Below are 27,148 nucleotides of genomic sequence, written 5' to 3' on the forward strand. Positions count from 1 at the left end.
TCATATGTGCTTTAAATGAACTGTACATTAACTGTGTCTCAAACCTGGTGTTTGTTTTTGTTTGGACAGATTATAACCCCAGACTAAACCAAAATAACTTTGAGGAGCCTCCTGCTGGTAGATTTTGTGTTTGGAGTCATATCAGGCCTTTACTGTAGAGAAAACTGGCTTTAACCATTCCTGGTTGTCAAGGCAGGTATTAAAACATTCACCTCGCTGGTATGTATTGACAGTGCCCTTAAACCCAAAAAAGTCTGATACAAAAAACTGCAGAAGTAGAAATGGAAAAGGGAAAAATGAGCAGCAACCAGAACAACTGCAAGGTGGACCTTTTAGTATAACCTGTGGCTTTTATTTAAAATGCTCTGCAGAAGTCTTGGGTCATTAAACAGATGCGAAACGACTAAAAGATCCTTTCAAGGAAATAGTAGCTCATTAGCTAGGATTAGAAAATATGAGCATCATCTTGATATGGATCTCGTTTACTCATTCACCTTAAATCTGTAGGTCCTTTCAGAGCAGGTTTTCCTTCTATCACATAAATGCCTGCCGTGAATGAGCAAAGTTGCTCATTTGTGAACACACCGGTCCTTTGGGACCCAGTCAGACGTGGTAATTGGGCTGACAGTATATTGATTGACACATATGGGAGCTCCTGTCTAGCAGCTGTGATCCATTTTATAAGGTGGACGAACAGGTTACAACGGGTGGAGCGAGGCATGGAGTGGTGGTGATGGAAAACAAAGACCAGAGGAAGGTCATGGAAAGCAAGAGGAGACAACTGTGTGCCAGTGTTGTCAGTCGAGAGTGATAGGAGTCCACAAGTTGACACTGGTGTTTGGAAGATCAACACTCAGCATGTTTGAGATCACAGCATTCCCGTTTAAACCAGTTACCCCACTGGCCTACCCTTATTAGACACGGGCCAGAGAACATGTTCAGATCATGCTAAGAGCTTATCTTCTCATGCTGGGCTGCGTGAAAGAAGCACGCTGGCAAACCCCTGAGGATATGCATAGAATCTGCTCTTGAGGTACATATTTTATGAGACGTGGTGATCTAAATGTGGGAAAGAAGAAAAAGGAAAGATCAAACTTTTATTTCTTTTTTTGCTGGCTGCTAAGGTTTTCTTGGTTATGTTTGCAAAGGAATGTCCTCATTCTGCAGCTCATGTTCAGTGTCTAATAATGTCTGCATTCTTGACTCCAAACTGGCAGCTGAATCATGGCCATAAAATTCCTTCAAGCAAACAATAATCGGGAAGGTTAGGAACATCTGCAAACACGGAGGATCATTTAGCAACCTATCAGATGTACTTTAGAGTTTGTATAGCGTGCAGGGTAAAAACAAAATAATTTAAAGACACATTGGGGAAAGCAGTTCAAAGGTGAGGTCTGCATGTCTGTGCTTACTACTGTACCCTCTAATATATTAAGAGATGCAAATGTTTAATGTGGACTAGACCAGGTCACATTTCCAAGTTTGCAACATGAACAGTAAACAGGGTCTCATCTGGTCTGATCGGCTTGTTCCAAACATTAAAATCTCCAAAAAGCCAATTAACTTGCAGTCTATTAAATGTTGTGACAGAAAACCATCACTCGTTGGTAATTATCCATTATGGAAGGACAAGAATGAATAAAGACAGACACATCTGGCCTCTGTGACGAGCCAATATTCCCTGTGCCAAGCATAAAAACCTGACACAGATGCAGCTACACATGCATTAGCACCACCAAGCCATCAGAATGATTAAAGGGGCGTGACTTGGCATATTAATACCTCAACCCACCCTTATACATTATTTATAAGTTCCTTTTTATATTGCAGTTGTCTCAATCTTTGATAGCCATGCAAATGAACCAGAGGTTACTTTGCCTTATTTGCTTATTCTTATAGTTGGTGGCAATATTTTTATATAATAAATCAGTTTTTTTTTTTCCTTACATTCAAAGTGAAGCATTTTGTCAATGTAATTGTAGTTTCTCTTCATGTCTCATTAATGCCTGGTGCACTGTATGACTGTTGAGATTGGGCTAAAACAGGACCTTAGAGAAGTCATCAGTTTTAGATAATTCACATCGCATTGGAGAAAATAGATTTAGGATGACCTCAGACTAAAAAAAGGCAAATAAATAATTTTTTTGTACAAATATAATACAGCAAAAATTACAACTGTTATGGTTGGTTAATATGCATCTTTCTCACTTCCCCATTTTTCTTTCTGCACCATCTCCTCACCAGTAAATCACATTGTGTAAACCCCCTCTTCTCATGCCCATCTTTCCATTCTCTCCTCCCACCTCAGGGGGACTGTACCCTTGAATGCTTGCAAACACCTAATACCATTGTAAAGGCAGTGCCTGAGAGCGAGCCACACTCATCAGCAACATCTTCAAGGAAGAGATCTCCCTCCTCCCTTCCTGCTGAGCTCTCCTTTACCTGTTGACTCTAGTTTCCAGGGAACCAGTTTGTGCAGTGACAGTGGGCAGGTACACTGAATGTCTGGATGATAAAAGCAGACTTGAACCTGCCTGCCAACAGGGAATCTTGTGTCTGATGAAAGAAAAGTGATTTCCTTTTAGATCTTGATGATAGTTAGCTGAAAGTGATTATGAGATGGATAAAATCTGTGCTGATAACAGGATAGGGAAAACCCAGCCGTGTGATTTGAGAAGAAGGCATGCAGGTACAAAAGAAATACTTTCTTTGCTTTCATTTTGTTGTTTTACTCTGGGGCAACCAAACAGTGTCAGGAAACCTGTCGTTTCGGTGTTAGTAGGAGTGTTTGTGAACCACAGAGAAGGAAAATTGAAATTGTGGAAGAAATGCTCGTAACAAAAACAATTCCCACTCTAGTGTGTGTAGCTCTGTGCGTGCGCTGTGGGCTCAGTCACCGTTAAACATTCTAGACATGCAGCCAGACTGTTTATAGTTGACTAATGAGAGGTGGCTGTCAAAGAGTTGTTAATTTTTTCATTCCTCAAATGAAAAAGCAATGTTGGGTGTCAGTTTGGGTTTATTTATGGTTCTACGATGGGTTAATATTGAGGGTAAAAAATATTTTGTTGAGGTTTCCGTTCTCATTTTTCTGCTTTAACAAATTACAGCACAACAATTGTATCTAATGGTATTTCTGACACAAGCTTACGGTTTAGAGAGTCAAAGATGTAACATTTGAGAAGCACTTACATGAGTTCTGTATATGGGATGCCAGAATTGTGACGTTTGAGATGCAGAATTTTTTAAGGGGCCTAAAAAATCTGGGATAGCCTCGTTTGGCAGGTGATCAACTTTGTATGGTACAGTGTTAAAGATGTAGAAAGACATTGATGGAGCGTAAAAGCTGATTTTCTTCCTACTCCATTACAACACAGAGCAGATTTGTCATTGTGTTATAGAGGAAATACAGCTGATAGTTTAGTTCTATGAGAACATTTTTGCACGTTCTCACTGTAGGTAGGGAAACAGAAATGGCGGCATCGGGGCATCCCAATTTGAAGATTTTCATTCCTACTCCTCGTAACTTCCAATAAAAGGGTTGGAAACAGACGTAGTACACAGGTAATCCTAGGAAACATCTCTTCATGGGCTAAGCCCGCATCATTAATACGGGGGACCCAGGTTCGATTCCCGGTTGCATAAAGACGGGGTATCTGCCAGAACAACTCCACCAAGTCTGTGTGCAAGTTGCTATCCAGCACCCCCGACATGGATGCCAAGCAGGCCGGGTACTCCACGCTACTGCTCGGCCCGTAATTCGAAATGACAGTTAGAGACCTGTCCCCAACCCAAAGGCGCAAGGATGCAACCCTCTCATCCACTGGGGTAAACCCCAACAAGAGACGGCTGAGCTGGGGGGCAACAAGCAAACCCACCCCAGCCCGCCGCCTCTCCCCCTGGGCCACTCCAGAGTAGAAGAGAGTCGAGCCCCTCTCGTGGAGATGGGTTCTAGAGTGCACGCTGTGCGTGGAGGTGAGCCCAACTATTTCTAGTCAATATCTCTCGACCTCCTCTCCTCAGGCTCTTTCCCCCCCAGCGAGGTGACATTCCACGTCCCTAGGGCAAGCCTAAGCATCTGGGGATCGGGCCACCGAGGTCTCCACCTTCGTCTGCCGCCCAATCCTCTTTGCACCGGTCCCTCACGGTTCCCCCTGCAGGTGGTGGGCCCACTGGGGTATGGCCTTGCGTCACTCGTTTGGGCTTCGCCCGGCCAGGTCCCGCAAGGAGCAACCCAGCCACCAGGTGCTCTCCAACGAGTCTCGACCCCAGGCCTGGCTCAATGTAATGGTCCTCATAAAGGTGTCTTGAAGCGCTCTTTGTCTGACCCGTCACCTAGAGCCTGTTTGCAATGGGAGACCCTACCGGGGAATTTTAAGCCCCAGACAACATGGCCTCTAGGATCTTTCGAGCACTCAAACCCCTCCACCACGTTAAGGTGGCGGTTCAAGGAGGGGGTTGGCGGTTCAAGGAGGGGGTGTTTAGTTTCACTTTGACCCTTCAGCTGGTATGAATTGTCTCTGACCTTAAACCCTTAATTGGCTCTTGGTTGCAGATCAGTAGGCGCTTGGTGCTCCTCTGGAAGGAGTTTTGTTTCTTTGTACTAACCTTCCTTCCATCCATCCATCCTTACATCCATCCATCATCTGCTTGCAGCATCTGGTTTTTGCAGGTTGCATAATCAAACACCAACTGCTGTAGAAATATCAGCCATTAACCCTGTCAAGTTTTGCATTAATACCTTAATCTCTGCTGAAAAGATATTTGCGAACTCTGGAAGCCTGATTTTGGGAAAGCATCAGACTTTTAACTTGAATAATGTGTGGGAACTGTGTGGAGGGGAGGGCGTACCTGCATCATATGGATCAAACAATATCTGGAAACTTTAGAGATTAATCTCATTTAATTCCAGTCGTTACCCTTAGTTGGTCAGATCCCTTTATGAAGTTGTACAGAGGATTCTTAGCTAATAGGCATTTTGTCTTTGTTAGAAATGATAAAACAACAGGAATACATTGGCAGATGTGTAGCAAACCTCCATATTTGCAGTCTGTTTTTTAACGCTCTGCTAGTAAAATAAAAAAAAAGTCTTTCAGTTCCTCAATCGATATTGTGAATAAGTAACCATGTTCCTGACAGTAAATCACATGAATTCCTGCAAGTCAATGTGTTATCTGTGTTTTTTATTTCTCACTAGTTCTTTAATTAACAAACACAGTTAGTTACCGCTCATCGAGCATTAATGTGAGCAGCACCTTCAGTGGGATCTCTGTGTGGATGTGTGCATGTGATCTGTGAAGCTTCTCCTTCTGTTTGACTTGTCAGAGTTTTACTTTGCTAAAGGTTGAGACATTAAGATTATATTTCGAAAAAAAAAAAAACAGGAAGTTAATTGACAGGAAGGGGAAGTTTTTGCGTCAGCAGAGTCACTGCAAATGCAAAACTCTTCCCATCGCTCATTATTAAGCAGCTTGTCTATAATGGGTTCGCTGAAGATTTTGCGTTCTGTGCATTTTTCTCTGCTCTATGTTAGCAATTGTTTTTTTATGCAGATGCAGTAACACATCCCCCACTTGTGGAAACAATAGATGTGTGATATCACACGTCTGAGTATGGGCTGGCGGAGGGGATAATAGACTGCTTCTTATAAGCTGCTTACATGTTTTATAGTCTAAAAAAGGAATTTTTATTTGGGTTTTGGTTGTTTTATAAGACGAATTTTGCGTGTCTGTATGTGGGTGTGTCTGCTTGCATGAGCAGCAGGCAGGCCTGTCATGAGGACTCCAGATGGTGCATGGAGAAAGCCCTCCTTTAATCCCTGAGCCAGAATATTACCTCCTGTTGCCCCGCTTCATGCTAGCACACATACACACACAACTGAAGCTGCACAATCACTTAGCATTGCCCTCCGTTAAGAGAACCAACTTTTCCTTTCAATGCTATTATTGACACACCGTTATCTCACCCGAGCTTAGCTCTACTGCGTCGTTACATCTGCACAGATCAGTCCTAAATACTTGGTTTAGGACAATAAAACTGTGAACCTCCTGTGAATTAGGTGCCAAATGTGTGCAAGTCAGAGTTGATGGGAAGAGGGATGGAGTGAAATATACATTTATGCCACACTTTTCAGATTTTTATTGTAAAAACATTTTGTAAAACCATCATATTCCTTCCATCTCACTATTATGCACAACTTTTTGCTAGTCATATAAAATCCCAGTAAAAAGGGTTCAAGGGGTTTGAATACTTTTATGAGGCTCTGTAAATGTGCAAAAAAACGGAATTGAAAAAAAAGGCTTGAGAGTTTTACAACAAGTAGAGACACAATGATTGGAAAATGTAAATGTCCAAATACAGTTTAAGACTTTTATGTTTTAAATTTGAGAGTTCATGAGTTAAATGTGTCCATTTGAAATGATTGACAACAACAAGAGGGAGCCAGTGCTCTGGGGCATACGTTCATCTGCTGGTCCTCCTGTTGGTACCAACTTGTGCCCTTGAACCTCAGAGTTGCCTTGACTCTTGTTTTCCTGCAGTCGTTTGACTCTGGAAGATAAAAGCAGATGTTATTGATTTTTTATTAAATATGAAATAAAAGCTAACAAAACGTGTCCTTCGAATTGACTTTGCTACATGTTTGTGCTAGTTTTAATGTGGCAAAACTCGCCACTTGCCTCAGTCATGTTGCTCTTTCCTGCCAACACCTCTGAGAGTTCAGTGTTGGTACCACTGATACCACACAGCCCACAGATTTACTGAACAGTAAATAAATTTGACAATCAGGATTTTAATCAGCATTCTTGTTAGAGGAGATTTTGTTGCTAAGTTATGATGTTCTTGTGTGATTTTGTCATGTTAAACACAGAACTGATCACAGCTTTGATGCTTCCTTGATCACGCGGATATGTTTGTGTGCTCTAATCTGTGGGAAAGGATCTGGTTTGAGGGCTGTGTGATACGTACGAGCTCATCACTGTTTTTATGACTGCTACGGTTTTTCTCTTTAATCTTTCATGTGCATATTAACCGACTGCTGGATCTCCCCACAGATGATGCCCCACTTATCACAGCCAGGCTAATTAGGGTTTTTGTCTCGTAGGGGCAGTATGCTGCTTTCCATTTACAAAACAAAGCAACGTCTGCTCCAGGTTTGGATAAATGCAGCTTGAAGAAAAGCACTTCAAAAGTCTGACATCTTTTACATCCAGTGTGATCTCTGGGGGACGTGTGAGGAGTCGTGGTGGAGCATGTGTGTCATATACAGAGGCTATGAGTCCTCGACGCAGCCTTTGTTGCATGTCCATTTCCTGTCCATATACTATGAAATAAAAGCCACTAGTATCACAGAAAAATAAAAAACAAGATTCAGTTATCTCTGGTTTAGTGTTATCTTTATATTCTGCTGTTAAAGCCGGAGAACCTGATATGCTCCCTCACTCGTCATTCATTTTCCCAACCTCTGAAACTGCGTTAAGTTCTTTGTGTGCATTATTTTGCGACTATTTTTCTTTCTTTGGAGAAAAAATCTTTCAAATTTCAAATTAGTTTTTTGTGTTTTATTGTTGCAGAGAGAAAAACAAACACTCCCTGTTGCCAGACCAGAAGCGCTGACGATGAAGCCTGCATAGCGGTGAAAATCCAACAGTCCAGAGGTACGCAGCATCACCTCTGTCTATCTTACCTGCTACCTGCTTGTTTGGTTTGTTTTTCCTTTACGGTGCAAACAGAAGGTGCATTTTTACTGTATCACCCAGAATGTTTCTTGCCTGATTGCTTGTTTAATGTGCATTTCTACCTGACCGCTGTCACTGAGAAAGTCTCTCCTCCCTCTGCAGGGGATTTGTTGTGATCTGGGGGTTAAAACTAAGAGTTTATGCAATATCACTAGAGCAGATTCTTTAGCAGCGATTACACTTTATAACTTCTATATTTAGCTACTGTCATTGCACAATTGATGTGTTGTAAGTCACTGTAAAGTCTGTTTTGCCTGTCTACAGCAGAAGCAACAAGCACCTAATTTACTTCCATCTTAAAATCTGTTAACACTCCAAGGTGATTGTGGTTGTTTTTATTTAGCCTCAGAGCATGCATGGTTGAAACCATTAAAATATTACTGTGAAAGCAAGAATCCCTGATTTAGATCTATAGATACAGGAGAATACTCCCAGAAAACTACCAGATTCCTGGAAAAGGTTCCTGCAATCAACATGTGCCAATGCAATTTGTACACCTTAGTCATTGAGATGTTAGTTTTATTTAAATGTGACAATGATGAGAATTTCCTGTAGTTTCTGTTTCAGCAGCGTTGGAGGTTTAGCTCTGCCACAAACACTGGGGGGTCATGCATTGGTTTAAATTCTTTCAGTTTTTCAGTTAAAAACATGAGAGAAGGATGCAGAATGAAAAGCCAACTCAGACTTAAAGAGCGTAAAAGAATAAAAAGCTGGAGGTTTTTGCTTTATTTTTAGAACAAGTGTTTGTGGGTTGTGGTGGTGGAGGGGGAGGGGGAGTTGTCTAGTTCATGGTCTGTTTCTGATGAATGGGTTATTTTCTTTGGTCTCTGGAGACTTGATTTCTCATTTTCACATCTCTTTAAGTCTGCCATTAAGCTATTTTTTCCTAAGCTATTTATTGTTCTAACTTCATGCTTGTTTCTTTTCTTTACTGATCATTTTGTAATTCTGCTTCCTGTTTCCTGCCTGTTTTGTTCTTTCATCACCTCCATCCTTTCCCCTGAGATCATGACCTGCAGCTGTCTTTAGAAGCAATTGATTATCCATCATTTCTAGTTTTTAAATCATTCCATTAAACTGAAAGAATGATGCAATTTTGGATTATGCATATAATTCTTGATAGTCTTGGGTATAATTTTTATTCAACATGTAGGGGAGGGGTGCTTTTAATTAATGGTTATAATAGATTTTTGCCTCAAATTGACATCCAAAACATTTACAGGTCCTTCTCAAAATATTAGCATATTGTGATAAAGTTCATTATTTTCCATAATGTAATGATGAAAATTTAACATTCATATATTTTAGATTCATTGCACACTAACTGAAATATTTCAGGTCTTTTATTGTCTTAATACGGATGATTTTGGCATACAGCTCATGAAAACCCAAAATTCCTATCTCACAAAATTAGCATATCATTAAAAGGGTCTCTAAACGAGCTATGAACCTAATCATCTGAATCAACGAGTTAACTCTAAACACCTGCAAAAGATTCCTGAGGCCTTTAAAACTCCCAGCCTGGTTCATCACTCAAAACCCCAATCATGGGTAAGACTGCCGACCTGACTGCTGTCCAGAAGGCCACTATTGACACCCTCAAGCAAGAGGGTAAGACACAGAAAGACATTTCTGAACGAATAGGCTGTTCCCAGAGTGCTGTATCAAGGCACCTCAGTGGGAAGTCTGTGGGAAGGAAAAAGTGGCAGAAAACGCTGCACAACGAGAAGAGGTGACCGGACCCTGAGGAAGATTGTGGAGAAGGGCCGATTCCAGACCTTGGGGGACCTGCAGAAGCAGTGGACTGAGTCTGGAGTAGAAACATCCAGAGCCACCGTGCACAGGCGTGTGCAGGAAATGGGCTACAGGTGCCGCATTCCCCAGGTCAAGCCACTTTTGAACCAGAAACAGCGGCAGAAGCGCCTGACCTGGGCTACAGAGAAGCAGCACTGGACTGTTGCTCAGTGGTCCAAAGTACTTTTTTCGGATGAAAGCAAATTCTGCATGTCATTCAGAAATCAAGGTGCCAGAGTCTGGAGGAAGACTGGGGAGAAGGAAATGCCGAAATGCCAGAAGTCCAGTGTCAAGTACCCACAGTCGGTGATGGTCTGGGGTGCCGTGTCAGCTGCTGGTGTTGGTCCACTGTGTTTTATCAAGGGCAGGGTCAATGCAGCTAGCTATCAGGAGATTTTGGAGCACTTCATGCTTCCATCTGCTGAAAAGCTTTATGGAGATGAAGATTTCATTTTTCAGCACGACCTGGCACCTGCTCACAGTGCCAAAACCACTGGTAAATGGTTTACTGACCATGGTATCACTGTGCTCAATTGGCCTGCCAACTCTCCTGACCTGAACCCCATAGAGAATCTGTGGGATATTGTGAAGAGAACGTTGAGAGACTCAAGACCCAACACTCTGGATGAGCTAAAGGCCGCTATCGAAGCATCCTGGGCCTCCATAAGACCTCAGCAGTGCCACAGGCTGATTGCCTCCATGCCACGCCGCATTGAAGCAGTCATTTCTGCAAAAGGATTCCCGACCAAGTATTGAGTGCATAACTGTACATGATTATTTGAAGGTTGACGTTTTTTGTATTAAAAACCCTTTTCTTTTATTGGTCGGATGAAATATGCTAATTTTGTGAGATAGGAATTTTGGGTTTTCATGAGCTGTATGCCAAAATCATCCGTATTAAGACAATAAAAGACCTGAAATATTTCAGTTAGTGTGCAATGAATCTAAAATATATGAATGTTAAATTTTCATCATGACATTATGGAAAATAATTAACTTTATCACAATATGCTAATTTTTTGAGAAGGACCTGTAGTTCTAAGTTACTACCAAAAAGGTCAATATAATGTTATGTTTGTTATATTTCCTGGCTACATCTGGTGAGTCAGACAATTCTTCCACCATTCCTCATTGTGCCTCTGCATGAAGTTTAGGAATTACTGTGTAGCTGAGGTTTCAGCAGGAGGGAGCAGCATTTATGCTGTAGCTCCAGTAGTTTAATCTAATCCTTAAATTCAGCATGCTCCACAGCAGCAGGAGGCAGCATATTTGTCTGTGAAACACCTGAGGGTTTTAGTTAGTCTTTGAACAACCTGAGTTTTCACTGAAAGGCAATTAAAAATGTGTTGCTTCCTAGCTAGCTCTCTTCCAGGTGATTTCTCCCTAGCTGAGCCAACATCTTGGGCTTATTGCTGCAGGCGGCAGTTTTATCCACTGTCAATGCTTGCTCAGTACTAATTATTAATAATGAACAAACTTTAAAGTTGCTCTAAACTGTTGTGAGCCTCCTGTGCATGACATTGCCATGATAACCAGTTTCTAACATGAGGTATGGCAGCTTTGATTGGACAACAGAGACATAATTTACTCAGATGACCTGCATCACTTTCTGACCTTAGCCATCACAGGAAGCACAAAACCCAAAATGTTCTCCTGCACTCTGCAGACCAAAATGATGCTGCAGCTGTTGGATCCTCAAACTTTTGGCCTGTTTTGCTTCTCTGCTGTTTTCCATAACTGACTGAACGGACTGCAGAGCTCCAGCTCTCACAGCCAAAACGCTCTTTCAGACATGCACTGAACTGAAGCAAGCAGACTCAACAGTTTAGATTTTGTTTTTATGAGCTGTTCCATCTGTAATGTCTATTTAATATTTACACTAACATATGAGTGAAGAAGAGATGTGAGAATTTAACAGCAAAAAATATTCAGTTCATATTCAGTTTTATAGAATCCAATTTGGTCTAAATTTATATCAGATTAATTCGGGGCATAATAATACAGTCATAATCATTTGCTCAGATCCATTTACATGCAATTCAATCCTAATTACAGTCCAGTACAATCAAATTGAGTTCAGCATATAATACCAATCAGTAAACAGTCATCTGTCTAAGGAAGCCCAGTGGGTTGTTTGACTCAATGCTACATGTGTGTCTGTATAAATGCAGACGGTGGAAGAACCACGGTGCTGGCATTATTGGACCTTAGTGCAGCATTCGACACTGTTGATCACTCCATTTTATTAGAGCGCCTGGAAAACTGGGTCGGCCTTTCTGGTACAGCACTCAACTGGTTTAAATCCTACTTGAAGGACAGGGACTTTTTTGTGTCAGTAGGTAACTTTACATCAGAGAGCACAAAAATCACATGTGGTGTTCCCCCAGGGTCCATCTACATGCTCCCCCTAACTCAGATTTTAATAAACGATAACGTAAGTTATCATAACTATGCAGACGACACACAGCTATACGTTACGATGTCACCAGGTGACCATGAACCCATTCAAGCGCTGGGTAAATGCTTAGAAGAAATCAATGCATGGATGGGCCTAAATTATCTTCAGCTGAATCAAAACAAAACCGAAGTAATAATCTTTGGACCAAAGGAAGAGCGTTTAAACGTTAGCACACAGCTTCAGTTAATACAGCTAGAAACCACCAGTCAGGCTCGAAACCTGGGTGTAGTGATGGACTCAGACCTGAACCTTCAGAGGAACATAAAGATGGTAACAAGGTCGACCTTCTATCACCTAAAGAACATCTCCAGGATTAAAGGACTAATGTCTCAGCAGGACCTTGAAAAACTAATTCATGCGTTCATCTTTAGTAGAATTGACTGCAACGGTGTCTTCACAGGTCTGCCTAAAAAGTGGATCATACAGCTGCAGTTGATCCAGAACGCTGCTGCCCGCGTCCTCACTAGAACTAGGAAAGTGGAGCACATCGGCCCGGTTCTAAAGTCCCTACACTGGCTCCCTGTAGCTCAGAGAATAGAGTTTAAAATACTTCTGTTAGTCTATAAATCACTGAATGGCTTAGCACCAAAATATATTACAGACTTGTTGTCAGTGTATCAACCACCCAGACCTCTCAGGTCTTCTGGCTCAAATCTACTCTGCAGAACCAGAACCAGAACCAAACATGGAGAAGCAGCTTTTAGTTCTTATGCTCCACTAATCTGGAATAAACTCCCAGAAAACTAAAATCGCCGAATCCCTAAGTTGTTTTAAATCAAGATTAAAAACGTATTTGTTTAGAGTGGCCTTTGACTGGGCCATCTAAACATTATTAGTTAGGTTTTCAGTCCAGTTTTCCTTTCATTTCCTTATCAATCATTCTATTCTATTTATTTTATTTTATTTTATTTTACTTTTTTAAATTACCTCTGGTTTGATTTTTTCATTTGATTTGTTTTTCTGTGTCTGTATCTGTGTTTATTTGCTTTGTGATTGTATGTATAGCGCTTTGAGTGTCTCGTTGCTGAAAAGCACTATATAAATAAACTTACCTTACCCTTTAACTGAAACACAATTATTGACAAGAATCAAGATTCATGATGATAACAATGAACTGGTTATCTTTCCAAACCCCCAACAACTACCAGAATGTCTTTTTACTGTTTGAACAACAATCTTTATCCTGTTTGCTCCATGAAAACATTAGTAAATATCAGAAGATTTGAATAGACTGAATTATTGTGGGCTGTTACGTTGAAGTAACTCAATTCAATTCGATTCAATTCAAAGATACTTTATTGATCCACGAGGGGAAATTAGAAGTCCAGTACAACCCATCCAAACATACATCATGACACAAGACAAGGGGGGACAGGTCACCGAGGCTTTGCTGCCCACTCACAGGCGCTGCCCTTGCTAGATGAGAAAAGAGGCCACATTAGGAAAGTAGAGGAAAAAAAATCATATTTCACACTTGATCCTTAGCAGGATACAGTTTGAGATTGTAAAAAACCTCAGAACAAAGAAGCAACAAGTTGACAAAACAACATCATGCCGGGAACGGTGAAGGTGGTGTGAGGGGTGCATATGTTTATCTTGAGCATGTGAGTGTGTGCGAGTAAGTCCATGAAGCACTGTCACAGAGGCCATTGTCCTTGATGGTACGTTGGAATGTACATCAACCGGCCACAAAGTTCTGAGCAGGTCCACAGATGTCCTCAGGGAAGGGAGGGTGCAGAGAGAGCAGAGCGTCATGGTTACATAACTTCCAGGAGAAGTTGAAGATAGCCAGCCATCAAGGCCGCGCAGGGGAGCCAGATTTAGAAAAACAATAATTATTTGGGTTAGGCTGACTCTTAATTTTTTCCGTCAGCCTTGAGAGTCTCACTGGTGCTTCTCAAAGGCGAAGCCAAACAGCCAAATTCCTGGTCTTTCGCCAGATCCGAGCGAACAACTTTCTCCAAGATTTATCCCATTTCATCCCTGAGTCCAGGAACCGCAACCTGCCTGCGATCCTGTGTAAGGATCACATCCAGTCTGCGATTCAGCTCACGTAACATCTCAGTCTGAGTGTTGATCGCCCTGAAGATCCCATCACACATGCCAAGCAGCCTTACAATTGCCAGAACAGCTGCTGACATTCTCCGAATTTCTCGATATGCCAGGTAACCGCTGACTTCAAAAAGCAGAAATCCTGACATCAAACATCCAATTATTTACACATCTTCCACATCCTTGAATGACATTATCGACAGACACACAATCCTCCACTTCTGCCAGGAGTCCATCGTGTAACCAGAGAAAAACGTCCAGTCCGGACAAGTTGGGCTCTCCTTCACCCTGTCTTCTCCTCGAGAAAATTTTATCAATTGCATTGAGAGACCAGCTGACCAAATCCATAACTAAGAATTTGGAAGATATGCAAGAAGAGGCTCTAAAAAGAAGACAAGACACAGAGCTGAAGCAGGGCAGATATGGGAGGGGGTGGGAGACAGAGAAAAAGCGTCCTCCTCCACCGAGAGCAGAAAGCAGAACTGGTGCACTGAAGTAGCTTATTTAATGATGGATAAGTTTGATTTTTAAAGCACAGTTTGTGTGACTGACTGTAGGTATCTCATAATGTTTTCTTTAATTTCTTTATATGGCGATAGAGTGGAAAACATCTTTATCTGTGAACATTTTTTACCATTTTAGCCGCTATTAATGGCAACCAGTAAAAACATTTCAACAACAAGGCTGCTGGAATGTGCAGAAGTTGAGCTTTATTACCTCTGTGTTGTTGTTGCCTCACATAGCTGCAAGCATGAGGATGCATTTTTACTAGTTAATGCACAATCATTCGGTTTTTTACAGTTTTAGGTTTGAAATGCTCCTGTTTGTCTTTCCCATCAGGTTTAAAACCCATCTCACTGTAAACAGAGCAAGGTGTTGTGCTTTAAGTGTGATTCAGATGGAAAATTAGTGACTGGAATCTATACTGGTCTGACTGGTTGACTGAAAGAGCAAGGTGTAGTGCCATTCCTTCCAGTCCTGCTGCGCTGCATTATGACGCCCTTCACTGAGCAGCCAGGTGTTGATCAGAGTGCAAACTGTTCACACGTGAATGATTTTTCATCACAAGCACACGCCTTTACATTTATTCAGTTGAATTTCGCAATAAGTTTTTCTTTCACATCATTACTGTCAGCATGAAAGCTTCCTGGGTCAGGTTTGCTTCTTCTTTTTAACTGTACGACAAATCCGAGTTGATGTACAGAGATGTCGACCAGCAAATATTCAGAACGGCAATAAATATATAACTTGACTGTCAGAGGCACCAAAGAGCAGCTCTGCAGCACTGAGGACATTCAGAACATGGATGGGTCGGAGCTGCAGATCCCTGAGCCAACTTTGGTTAAAGGTACAACTAGTTCCTGGTTTTTACTGTTACATCTGTCACTGTGAGGTTTTACAGAATAATGCTTTAACGTTTAGAAATGTGCAGAAGCGGTTTTAGTTGTTGAGCTTTATTTGGATTTGACCTGGTGTGACGTACTTCGATCGGTTTTACTGTCATGTTTGCCCGGCATTGACCCGACTGACTGGGACTCAGGATAAGGATTGTTGGTCTTGTTTTACCATCTCTGTACTATAATTGTGTTTCATTGATGATTGAACCCAAACAAATCAGATAAAATGCATAAAGTCCAACTTTCCATTGGTCAGTGAAGTTAATCAAGTGAAATAGCTGCTGTCCTATCAGTAGCTTTATATTGTGTTATAAACTGGCCTGTGTTGGTTGGTGTTGTCGGGGGGAGGGGTTTTGTTTTTGTCTAAACCTCCTTATTGGGCTGAGTCACTCCCAGCAGCACATCCTGGGAAGATTGCATGGAGCTTAAACTTAGTTCCCCTCTGGGATCACACAGCATAGTCCCGTAGTGAAGGCTGGCTTTACATCTGATTTTCCTGCCTGTCTCAAACCAACGGTGAGTGAATTTCCTGGGATTTCTTTCAGAAGAAGGTGGGATTCTTGTTTGTTTGTCTTTAAAGGTCAGCTGGTCTACAACAGAATACCTGGTCATTAGCTGGAAAAGAGAAATCTCATCTGGTTTCTTGCCGAGCTGCTATTTTATCTGATGATTTATGGGACACTGATACTGTCTCAACCTTTGGGATAATAAATAGCCTAAATGCAAACAGGTGTTGGCGGCATGCTGCACCTCATAAATTACACATTTGTACTATAAAGTAGCATTACCAAGGGATTTCTGCTGGAGCTAAAAGCCACCTGCAGTTTAAACCACCAATGTGTTTGTCAAGGGGAAGAAGTGTACATATCTGAGATGGGGCTACAAGGTGAGAAGGCAAAGCCTTAGTTTCAGTCTCTGACACTTCTGGGTTTGGTCCTAGAGTGCTGGTAGGGTGTGGACCCACCGCAAAATAAAAAAAGGTGTCTTTTGTTTTTACCTGGTTCTATCACGTAGCTTTTAGCACCCATTTTGCCAGAAGGAAATGGTGGGGGGGGGGATCAGAGGCGAGGCAGAAACATTAAGATCAGGGACAGGTGGAGGACGAAGCAGGCAGGCCAGGTGACAGGCAGGAGAGAAAAATCTGAAACATGTTCTGGCTGAGAGGGAAACTAGCAACAGATAAACCTGTCCACTGAGTTCAAGGAAACATCAGTTTTCTCAGTTTTATTCCTCCAACTATGTTTTTTAGATCAGCTTATCCTTCTGAGCCTCAAAAGGTGACATTTAAAATTTTAAACTGAACATCTTTGCATACATTGGATAAATTTCGATTAAATTTTGCACAAGTATTAATAACACTAAATGTTCTTCATGTTTAGAGAACATCAGAGAACAACCAGAAGCAGGAAGAACAGAGAGCATAGCAGACAGGTCCGAGAGAACATTCTGGTTCAGTTTAAAGCAGGGTTTGGTTCTACAACAACATCCCAAGCTTTGAACAACTCCCAGAGCTCAGATCAACATGGAGGAAGGATGGGCCAACTGCAGACCTACCAAGACATGAACATCCATCTGTCCCATGGAGGCTAATTACAAATGCATGCCACACTTCTCAGATTTTTATTCTTAAAACTATGTATACATTTCCCTTCAGCACCCAATGTAACAAACAGTGAAAAAACCTTATGGGGTTTGAATTGCAAGACACTGTTACCTTTTAAAAGGGTCCAACAAGTGTCCACATTAATGACAAACTGGTAGATAACACAGAAAAGCACAACGAAAATAAATTATCTTCATAAGATTGCTTTAGACTAGGCAATTAATAATAGAAATAACTATACGTCAAGATATCCAAATGTTTTGCTTTTAAACAAAGATGTTTCTAGACCTTTTTATTGAAAATATAATTTGTTCCAGTGAAACGGTAACTGAACCATTAAAGGTTTCTTAGGAACTTCCTCAGATACAAGGGGGCAAGAAAATAAAAAGAGGATCTGTAAATGTCAATGTATAATTTAAAGTATAAGGAACAAAACCGTTTCGGGCAGTCAAAGTTAAATCGCTAAAAATAAAATGATAGCAGTTAGATGGAAGCAAAGAGGAAATGGTCTCTGTATCTTTAAGGTCTATCTAGCATCTCTTCAGACTCTTAAAGCCTTTAAACGATCATCATCTATAGATTTTATTAAAACAAATGTCCTTTCTGACTGATGTTTCTTAGAAAACTGAAAATCTTTCCTAATTTCAGCCTTTGAAAAACTGAAAGGGAAACTGTAACTACTGAACCTACTTAACAGTTTGAACATCAAACTTTAAGTGCCTGCAGTCTCACCAGGTTATTTTAGGTTTTAGTTTGGATGTTTCACTATTTTTGGGACATTGCTTATTTTTTTGTTGCAGAAATAGATCTTTTTGTTGGACTGATGCATTCCTCTTGTCCTCTTTACTGGTTTTACAACCCCTGAGATGTGTGAGAACTGGTTGTTTTTTGAAAGAAGAAGGGTTGCAGAGAGGCAGCTCTCAGATATACAAGTCCTCTAACCGCAGGGCTGTTCTATTAATAGCCAATGTGGTGTAAGAGTGGGTGGGGGGGTAACTATTATAATATTTTTGAAAAGAAAAAACGTGCAAACGTGCATATTTTACACGTCTGCTCTAATGATTTTGTAGATAACATTTATAAACCTTTCACTAACATCTCAGCCCTGCTGCACAGCTTTCAGATGCTCTGAAATAGATGGAGATGCCTGCAGGTTCAGTGCAGTCTGTGGTGGAATAAAATGTTTGCATCTTCAGAGGAGAGGCAGCTGGTTTAAATGATGGCCTGTCTTCCCATCCAGCTACTAGCTGCAGGAACAGAGACAAAGGTCAGCTCAGGTCTCAGTATCTCACTTATACTTTTGCAGCAGAGCACCTAGAAGAGTTTTGAGGTCTTTAAAAGACCAGATTACAGATGAACTGCACAGAGGCATCAGCATATAAGGTACGTTAAGTGAGATGACATGCTTCTGCTTTGAGCGCCCTTCAGAGACCGTTCTGCTGTTTTCATCTCCTCAGCAGAGCACCGGAGCTCTTTCCATGGTTGTCACATGGACCTATTCTGCAGGGTGGTGGTTGGCGGCCTGTAATTTACTGAATGCAGTGGTCTGTCACTCATGCCTAGATGGTTTAATGAGAAGATGCTAGAATAAGTGTGGGACCAGGGGCAGCAGCAGCTTTCACCAAGCTCTCCAGTTATGAGAAAGCAATTATAGCTGCTTCAGTTTTCACTAACTACACCTCGAATTCAGATTTATTGTCCTATAATGATTTAGATGAAATCTTTAGCGGTTATAATCTTCTTTCAAGCTTTTAATTATGGGAACATGAGGGTATATAGTTGGTATATACAGAACCAAGCCAGAGAATGACACTTTCACTTCTCTGTCTCTGTTTATGTTACCTTCATCTTATCTGGAACAGTCATCTGTTATTTCAGTCCGACTTGGAGCTAACTGAGTGGAGCTGTTCTGCAGCTGGAAGTTCCTGTTGCTCCAGCTCCAGTCCCAAAATGAGGAGAGTAGATTTCCTGCAATTTTCCAGGACAAAGGCCACCTGGAATGATCCTTTCACAGCCAGAAACGTTCTTAAGGAACAATTTGAGCTCTATTTCTATAAAAACACACAACTTGTTGACTGTTTTCTTATAATGGCTCCATGTGGCTAAGAGGAGAAGCCAAAAATTTGTCGAGGCCGTCTTCATAATTAATCAGTTATTTTAGGAAGGTGGCCGTCCCAAACGTAGCATGGGATCGCTTCCAGGCAGACAGCTCTCTTGTCTTTAATTAAGGTCAGACTGGATGAAATTAAAACTGTGACTCTGTGATTCTGTGGTTCTTTCTCCCTCTTTCTGTTTTAGGGTTGGCCAGATAAAGATCATGTTAGGAAAAATAAATATCGGGCTCAAGGCACTCTTTTGGCCCAAACTAACAATTTTTTAGCAAACAAACTGCATCTTGAGAGGCACGCCACATGTAGAGTAGACATTTTCTTCTTTATGAACTCGGTGTTTAGACAGTGTGTGTATTGCACTCAATAAAATACTTGAAATGGAAGAAAATGCTTATTGATTGTACAAAAATCTTTATGCAGTTATGCACAAGACAAAATATTAATCCATAAAACATCAGAAACAATTTATTGATCATCCCAATACTTGCAGATTTTGTTTCTGTGAATTTTACACTAACTGACTGCTTGTTTATGTCGTTGGATAGTTTTCTGCAACATGATGTTTATTTGTACGAAAAGTTCAGATGGTTGAGAAAACCAGCACCATTTTATTAAAAAAAGAACATGGATGAGAACATTTAGTTTTTTTTTTAAACAGTAAGTGTGTTTGGTTTCTAGAAATGTTACCTTGCAGCAAGCAGGTCCTGGGTCTGAATCCCAGCCTGGGCTATTTCTGTATGCAGTTTGTATGTCCTTCCTGTCCATACATGGGTCTCTCTGGGTACTCTGGCTTCCTCCCACAATCTGTTAATTGGTCTCTTTAAATTGTCCTGAGGATTTGTCCTGTGCATCGTTGTATGTCTCGTTGGTCTCTGTGTTGCTCTGTAATGGACATGTGACCTGTCCAAGGTTTACCCAGCCTCTCACCCAATCACTGTTGGAGATAAATACCATATTTATACCCCGTGGAAACAGGAAGTCATCAGTTATTGATTAAAGCTTTGTCAGTACTCAGTGATCCAATTAAAGACTAAAAATGTAAATGAAAAAGTGTTTCACTTACAAACCTTAATGTTAGATTTTTTACCCCACTGAATAAATATTGAATTCTTCTTAAATTTTCAGGGTGAGACTTTGCTGCTGTATTAAAAGATTAATTTATCTGAAGGCTTTTTACTCATCTTTACCATAATGAAACGTATTCCAAATTCTGTATCCAGCCTTTTACGTAGGGTCCCATTAAAATGGAAACTAATGAACAAATGTCATAGTTTGGAAGTATTTAAAGGCTTAGCCACTGTAACTCCTAATAAGGGTATTTTTTTGGGTGCGTGTGCGCATGTGTGTTGTGAGGTCAGACCGAGGTAGATTTAGTCTCCTGTAAACACTGCCTGTCTGTTTCAGTTGCTTCATCTAAACACTCATGTTGGTGTGTCTGGGACCAGCTGGTTGGGTAAAAATCACCGCTTGTGGTCATCAGTTGGATCATTGGTCATTTTCAACAGGCCAATATTTAGTATCTGTTTTTTAATCTTAATCACATTCATGGCTGTGACTGTAATAGAGGAGTAAATGTTTCTCATTCAGGCATTTAGAGGGTTCTGTTAATTTGTAATATGATTGCTCAGTGAGGCTTCAGGCATATCTGCAATCTGAGAAGCAAAATAAGAGGAGTAACGATTTTTTTTCTATGTGTAAACTTCCACTTGTTAGACCTGCTTCGTCCTGTAAAGAATCTCGGCTACATGCCATGGCTGCAGCTATTTCTTTGAAGATCCACGCGTCCCATGGTGCCCAATGATCTCAGAAATGACAAGAGTGAGACAGCCAAATGCACTCCCAGTGTAGAGGAAACACATAACCTAAAATGCATCATTTTGGCCCCTGCAGAAGAACCCGCACAACAGCTCCAGACAGAAATGCACCTCCACATATAAAGGCAAAAAAATCTAGAACCTTCTTTTAGTGAGGCAACCTTACTAACAAAAACACCAATTTGAAACCATAACACAGAACTTTCTGGTTAAATTAATAGATTTGTACCTTTTAGCTATAGTTCTATTTTCTTTACAAAATTTTAGTTGTTTTGGTTGCACCTTCTTTTTTGTATTATAAGCATATTTCAATATTGTTTTTCCATTTCAGTCCAAATACATAGGGTACATCTTTGTAAACCAAAAAGCTGTGAAACGAAGGAGCTTGAATGTAGAAAAAGATAAGACGTAAATGCAGCCCAGCATGCAGCTACAACTCTTAGGTCTGCACACCAAGAGAACAAGTTATGAATCACCAAAACATGCACCTGGACCTGAAATTATTCTCCCAACACTGCAATTTAGGTTCACTTGTAAAATTCATTGTGCAGCTGTTGGCTATAAACAAATTGCACAAGTTTAAATAAAACTATATTATATACACACATAATATAAATATATATGTATATATACATATATACAGGGGTTGGACAATGAAACTGAAACACGTGGTTTTAGACCACAATAATTTATTAGTATGGTGTAGGGCCTCCTTTTGCGGCCAATACAGCGTCAATTCGTCTTGGGAATGACATATACAGGTCCTTCTCAAAATATTAGCATATTGTGATAAAGTTAATTATTTTCCATAATGTCATGATGAAAATTTAACATTCATATATTTTAGATTCATTGCACACTAACTGAAATATTTCAGGTCTTTTATTGTCTTAATACGGATGATTTTGGCATACAGCTCATGAAAACCCAAAATTCCTATCTCACAAAATTAGCATATCATTAAAAGGGTCTCTAAACGAGCTATGAACCTCATCATCTGAATCAACGAGTTAACTCTAAACACCTGCAAAAGATTCCTGAGGCCTTTAAAACTCCCAGCCTGGTTCATCACTCAAAACCCCAATCATGGGTAAGACTGCCGACCTGACTGCTGTCCAGAAGGCCACTATTGACACCCTCAAGCAAGAGGGTAAGACACAGAAAGACATTTCTGAACGAATAGGCTGTTCCCAGAGTGCTGTATCAAGGCACCTCAGTGGGAAGTCTGTGGGAAGGAAAAAGTGTGGCAGAAAACGCTGCACAACGAGAAGAGGTGACCGGACCCTGAGGAAGATTGTGGAGAAGGGCCGATTCCAGACCTTGGGGGACCTGCGGAAGCAGTGGACTGAGTCTGGAGTAGAAACATCTAGAGCCACCGTGCACAGGCGTGTGCAGGAAATGGGCTACAGGTGCCGCATTCCCCAGGTCAAGCCACTTTTGAACCAGAAACAGCGGCAGAAGCGCCTGACCTGGGCTACAGAGAAGCAGCACTGGACTGTTGCTCAGTGGTCCAAAGTACTTTTTTCGGATGAAAGCAAATTCTGCATGTCATTCGGAAATCAAAGTGCCAGAGTCTGGAGGAAGACTGGGGAGAAGGAAATGCCAAAATGCCAGAAGTCCAGTGTCAAGTACCCACAGTCAGTGATGGTCTGGGGTGCCGTGTCAGCTGCTGGTGTTGGTCCACTGTGTTTTATCAAGGGCAGGGTCAATGCAGCTAGCTATCAGGAGATTTTGGAGCACTTCATGCTTCCATCTGCTGAAAAGCTTTATGGAGATGAAGATTTCACTTTTCAGCACGACCTGGCACCTGCTCACAGTGCCAAAACCACTGGTAAATGGTTTACTGACCATGGTATCACTGTGATCAATTGGCCTGCCAACTCTCCTGACCTGAACCCCATAGAGAATCTGTGGGATATTGTGAAGAGAACGTTGAGAGACTCAAGACCCAACACTCTGGATGAGCTAAAGGCCGCTATCGAAGCATCCTGGGCCTCCATAAGACCTCAGCAGTGCCACAGGCTGATTGCCTCCATGCCACGCCGCATTGAAGCAGTCATTTCTGCAAAAGGATTCCCGACCAAGTATTGAGTGCATAACTGTACATGATTATTTGAAGGTTGACGTTTTTTGTATTAAAAACACTTTTCTTTTATTGGTCGGATGAAATATGCTAATTTTGTGAGATAGGAATTTTGGGTTTTCATGAGCTGTATGCCAAAATCATCCGTATTAAGACAATAAAAGACCTGAAATATTTCAGTTAGTGTGCAATGAATCTAAAATATATGAATGTTACATTTTCATCATGACATTATGGAAAATAATGAACTTTATCACAATATGCTAATATTTTGAGAAGGACCTGTACAAGTCCTGCACAGTGGTCAGAGGGATTTTAAGCCATTCTTCTTGCAGGATAGTGGCCAGGTCACTACGTGATACTGGTGGAGGAAAACGTTTCCTGACTCGCTCCTCCAAAACACCCCAAAGTGGCTCAGTAATATTTAGATCTGGTGACTGTGCAGGCCATGGGAGATGTTCAACTTCACTTTCATGTTCATCAAACCAATCTTTCACCAGTCTTGCTGTGTGTATTGGTGCATTGTCATCCTATTGGTGCAATCAATGAAGACTGGCTACCAGGCTGGTCCACTTTAGCCATGAAACCTCCCACACTAAAATGACAGGTGTTTCAGTTTCATTGTCCAACCCCTGTATATGTATATGTGTGTATGTGTGTGTGTGTATGTATAAGGATTTTATCCTAATTTAACACTAAGTGTCAATGAGTATTGCAGTCTCAACGCTGATTCAACCAACCTGAATTATGTTCTTTGTAAGAGCACACATTTGAAAAACAGGTGTGGTCTCAAGCTTACCTGATGCAACTAGTCAGTGGCTTTGTCTGTTGCATCAGGTGTTCTTGAGCTAGAACACCTCAAACATGTGGACTGTTGGTTATATTTCATTGTATGTTAGAAATATGACAAGTCAAGAACATTATGATTAACTGTTGAGCTTCAGAGTGTCTTTTAAGTTGTGAGAAGTTTTGCTCATCAGTAGTTGTTCTGGACCACCTCTGCAGAGAACGAACTTCTTCAGCCCTTCCACAGCACCATCTTCAGTAGCTAATGCTGCTATAATGTAAACCACAGTGTCTCCAGGTGCATGCTGTTGTGTTCATCAGGATCGCTGCGACAGCTTACCTTCATAATGAAGTGACCATCTGTGTGTCTACATCCATGTCTGTTCAAATCTTGATGTTTGGCTGATGGATGTGCATTCTTTGTCTGTGCGTCCTTCAGCTCTTACCTGCAGCTCGCCAAGCAAAGCCAGCAGCTGCTCGCCCATCCTGCAGGAGTGTCTGAATCGGGCACTTAGAGGGACAGCTGACAGGAGCAGGGGAGGAGTCAATGGAAGAGTACCTGGAAGCAGGACTCTGCTACCGTCTAAACCACAAGGTACATATTGGTGGGTTGTTATAAATTAAGTCCAACATGTAAATCATTACAAAAACATGATGTGCTGAATAATTTAGGGTTTATAGTTCAGTTAATGACTGAGTTTGTGTCCCTGAAAAAGCCAACCATGAGACCAGTGAACCCCTGTTGTTTGAGTTCAGTTAATCATTCTACAAACACAATAATGAAGAACTTCTTCCTTCCCGCTGCTGTAAATTAAATTATAAACCTGTGAACTCAGTTGATGTGAACTAGTTTCTGCCCCGTAACATATTTCTGTTTTAGATCATCAAATAAATGTTAATATCAGACTAAGATAACCTGAATACATGATTTCCCTTATTGGATGAAAAACTCCAAACCAACCTGACTATTTGTGGAAAGGTGAATCCCCCCAAACCTATTAAGTGGTTAACGAAGCAACAGCTGTTCTTCGGTAAATCTGAGATGGGTTTTGATGTTTTGTTGGGTCAGCATTGATTCTGGCCTTAGAACTCCCACATGGAGGCCCTTTTTGCCCAGTCTCTTTAGCCTCTTTTCCAGCGAAACAACAGCTTCAGCTGCCGTCAAACTTTGGTGTTTTGGTCAGAACCGATGAGCATATTCAGCAGTTTTGGGAACCAAGCATGGGTCATCAACAGTGGGCGTCACACAAAGTGTGGTAGCATGGTATGTTCTTTGTCTTTGCTGCCATGCTTGTTGTTTCTATTGCCTCCAGCTTTGACCTGCCCACAGGTGAGGTCACGTTTGAGCAGATAAACTAGGTATTCTGAGGTTACTGAGTTGAACCATAATTTGCTCCCTGGAACCTGTTTTTGTTAGGTGGAAGCACCAGTTCAAAATCACATTCAGAAACCGAACTGCATTGGTGGAAAAGGGGTGTAGGTGAACTCTGACTTTAACTGAGGCCTGCAGAACATGAGATCTGTATTGAGTTGCTTTAATGTGTTTCTTTATGTTGTTAGACAGATTCTGTTTAAAGAATTATTGATTCTACGGGTCTGGCAGTAATCAGGCTTTTCACATAGGGCCAGGTTAGCATTGAGAGATTTTTTTCCTTAGTGAATGAAATAATGGTTAAAAAACAGCTTTTTGTTTTTTATTCAGGTTATCTTTGTCTGATGATAAAAAATTATTTCACTTGAAACATTTAAATGTGCCAAAAGAAGCAGAAATCTGTATTAGGTAAACACTTTTTCCCAGCTCTGTAAATGTGGGGCTCAGTAGTTTTAACAAATATAAAGCTTTAACGTTAAAGCCTGGAAATTGTCACTTAGGACAGATTCTGCTGCCCTCTTCAGCTTCAGATTGGAACTGCAGTGTCATATTTCCAGCTGTGATAACCATCAATGCATTCATCAGCACACAGTCATGTTTTCTTTCTCTGACTCCTCTTCAGTACCACCAAAGCCAGCACACCTCCTGAGCCCAGTGTCCCCATTCCTGCCCTCGCTGGGCATCATCCAGAAATCCCCAGTTGGACTCATAATGGAGGAGGAAGGAGGAAAACCAGGGGGTATGACCCTTGAAAGGGTCAGAGACAAACAGTCCAAAGTGTCAGACCTGATCAGTCGCTTTGAGGTTAACAGGTAAGGGTCTCTGCTCTCTCTGGTGTTTAATATGAAGTGAATGCTCTAACACAGGGGGGTTTGTAGCCTGCGGCTCCGGAGCCACAAGTGGCTCTTTGGACTTTTCACAATGGCTTTTAATAACTTTGGCTAAAAATGGTCAAAAAGAACCAACTAATGTTTATACCTCAATATGATAACATGTCCAGGTTTTAGCACTTTTTTCATGGATACATCCATTAAATGTCCAGAACAGAACATTAAACAAGTAATATTTTTCTTGCCTGTAGGTTGGAAACTATGTGCTTGTTTTTTTTACATAATTTATATTAACATCCCATAGAGGAAAATGTATCCATCCTCTTTGTGCAGACATTTTTGTTTTATTTTAAAACATAAAAATAGAAATAGAGTTCTTTAAAAATGACAACATATTTCATACAGTAGATAATTCTCAAATGTTATAAGATGTCCTTGTCCAGGAACATTAGTGGCTCTAGACTGGTTTTATTCAGCTGGACTGAGGGCAAAATGGCTCCCGGTCGTAAAGGCTGGAGACCCCTGATCCAACAGACAAAGGGGGAGTTTGTTATAATTAGGTGGTTCTTCTTGACTAACTTCATTTATGTCCCTCTAGCGCTTTTGTAATAAAACACCCTCAATTTGCTGTTGTAATCAAAGTGACAGAAGAGTTTATCTTTGCCAACATCTGGGTTTAAGGAGGTTATTTTAAGAAAATGAAGAGCAGAAGAAGTCAGATTGAAGTCAGCTCTGTGTAAATGAGTGTACCTTAGACAAGCGAGTGGAGATTAGTCTGTGTCTGACAAGCGAAGCGTTAGTGAGGGGATGAAAGGAGATTTGTACAGGCGAGGGGAAACACTGGTCCTCATTCAGCCGACGGACAGCAGGACTCACTGTTGCCAGATTAAACCCAGGAGAGAACGGTAGGAGCTCTTTGTGTAACTGCTCTCTTAAACTACATGTTTTCATACTGTCTTCTAACACTCACATAGTTGACTTCAGTTTTTTGTTGGGAGTTGAATTTAAGACTTCAACTGTAGAGTCAAATGACTTAGTGCATTAAATCTGGGTACTTTTATGGGAATTATGTTTTGATAAAGATTTACCTTCAAAGCACAGATTTGTTAAAA

General features: G+C 41.1%; 1 protein-coding gene and 1 long non-coding RNA gene across 11 annotated transcripts in view; one reads left to right on the forward strand and one right to left on the reverse strand.

Annotated features, from left to right (window-relative positions):
* Positions 1 to 27,148, forward strand: part of fgd4a (FYVE, RhoGEF and PH domain containing 4a) — a 73,685-nt gene that overhangs the window by 27,303 nt on the left and 19,234 nt on the right. For 3 of the 10 annotated variants that reach the window (XM_047392165.1, XM_047392174.1, XM_047392192.1), the window contains exons 2-4: positions 7,572 to 7,655; positions 24,274 to 24,429; positions 25,829 to 26,018. In XM_047392165.1, coding sequence (XP_047248121.1) covers positions 7,572 to 7,655; positions 24,274 to 24,429; positions 25,829 to 26,018 — 430 coding nt within the window. Of the gene's footprint in view, positions 1 to 2,608; positions 2,690 to 7,571; positions 7,656 to 15,859; positions 15,954 to 23,716; positions 23,805 to 24,110; positions 24,133 to 24,273; positions 24,440 to 25,004; positions 25,099 to 25,828; positions 26,019 to 26,901; positions 26,942 to 27,148 lie in introns of those variants that run through there. The other 7 variants (XM_047392184.1, XM_047392201.1, XM_047392210.1 and 4 more) reach the window with 7 other exon arrangements.
* LOC124884357 lies at positions 6,124 to 24,309 on the reverse strand. The gene is made up of 3 exons (XR_007042421.1): positions 24,175 to 24,309; positions 19,839 to 20,085; positions 6,124 to 6,549 (listed from the first exon to the last, which is right to left on the reverse strand). It is a non-coding gene; the product is annotated as an uncharacterized LOC124884357 (long non-coding RNA).

Source organism: Girardinichthys multiradiatus, chromosome 2 (assembly GCF_021462225.1).
Source record: "Girardinichthys multiradiatus isolate DD_20200921_A chromosome 2, DD_fGirMul_XY1, whole genome shotgun sequence".
Taxonomy (NCBI): Eukaryota; Metazoa; Chordata; class Actinopteri; order Cyprinodontiformes; family Goodeidae; genus Girardinichthys; species Girardinichthys multiradiatus.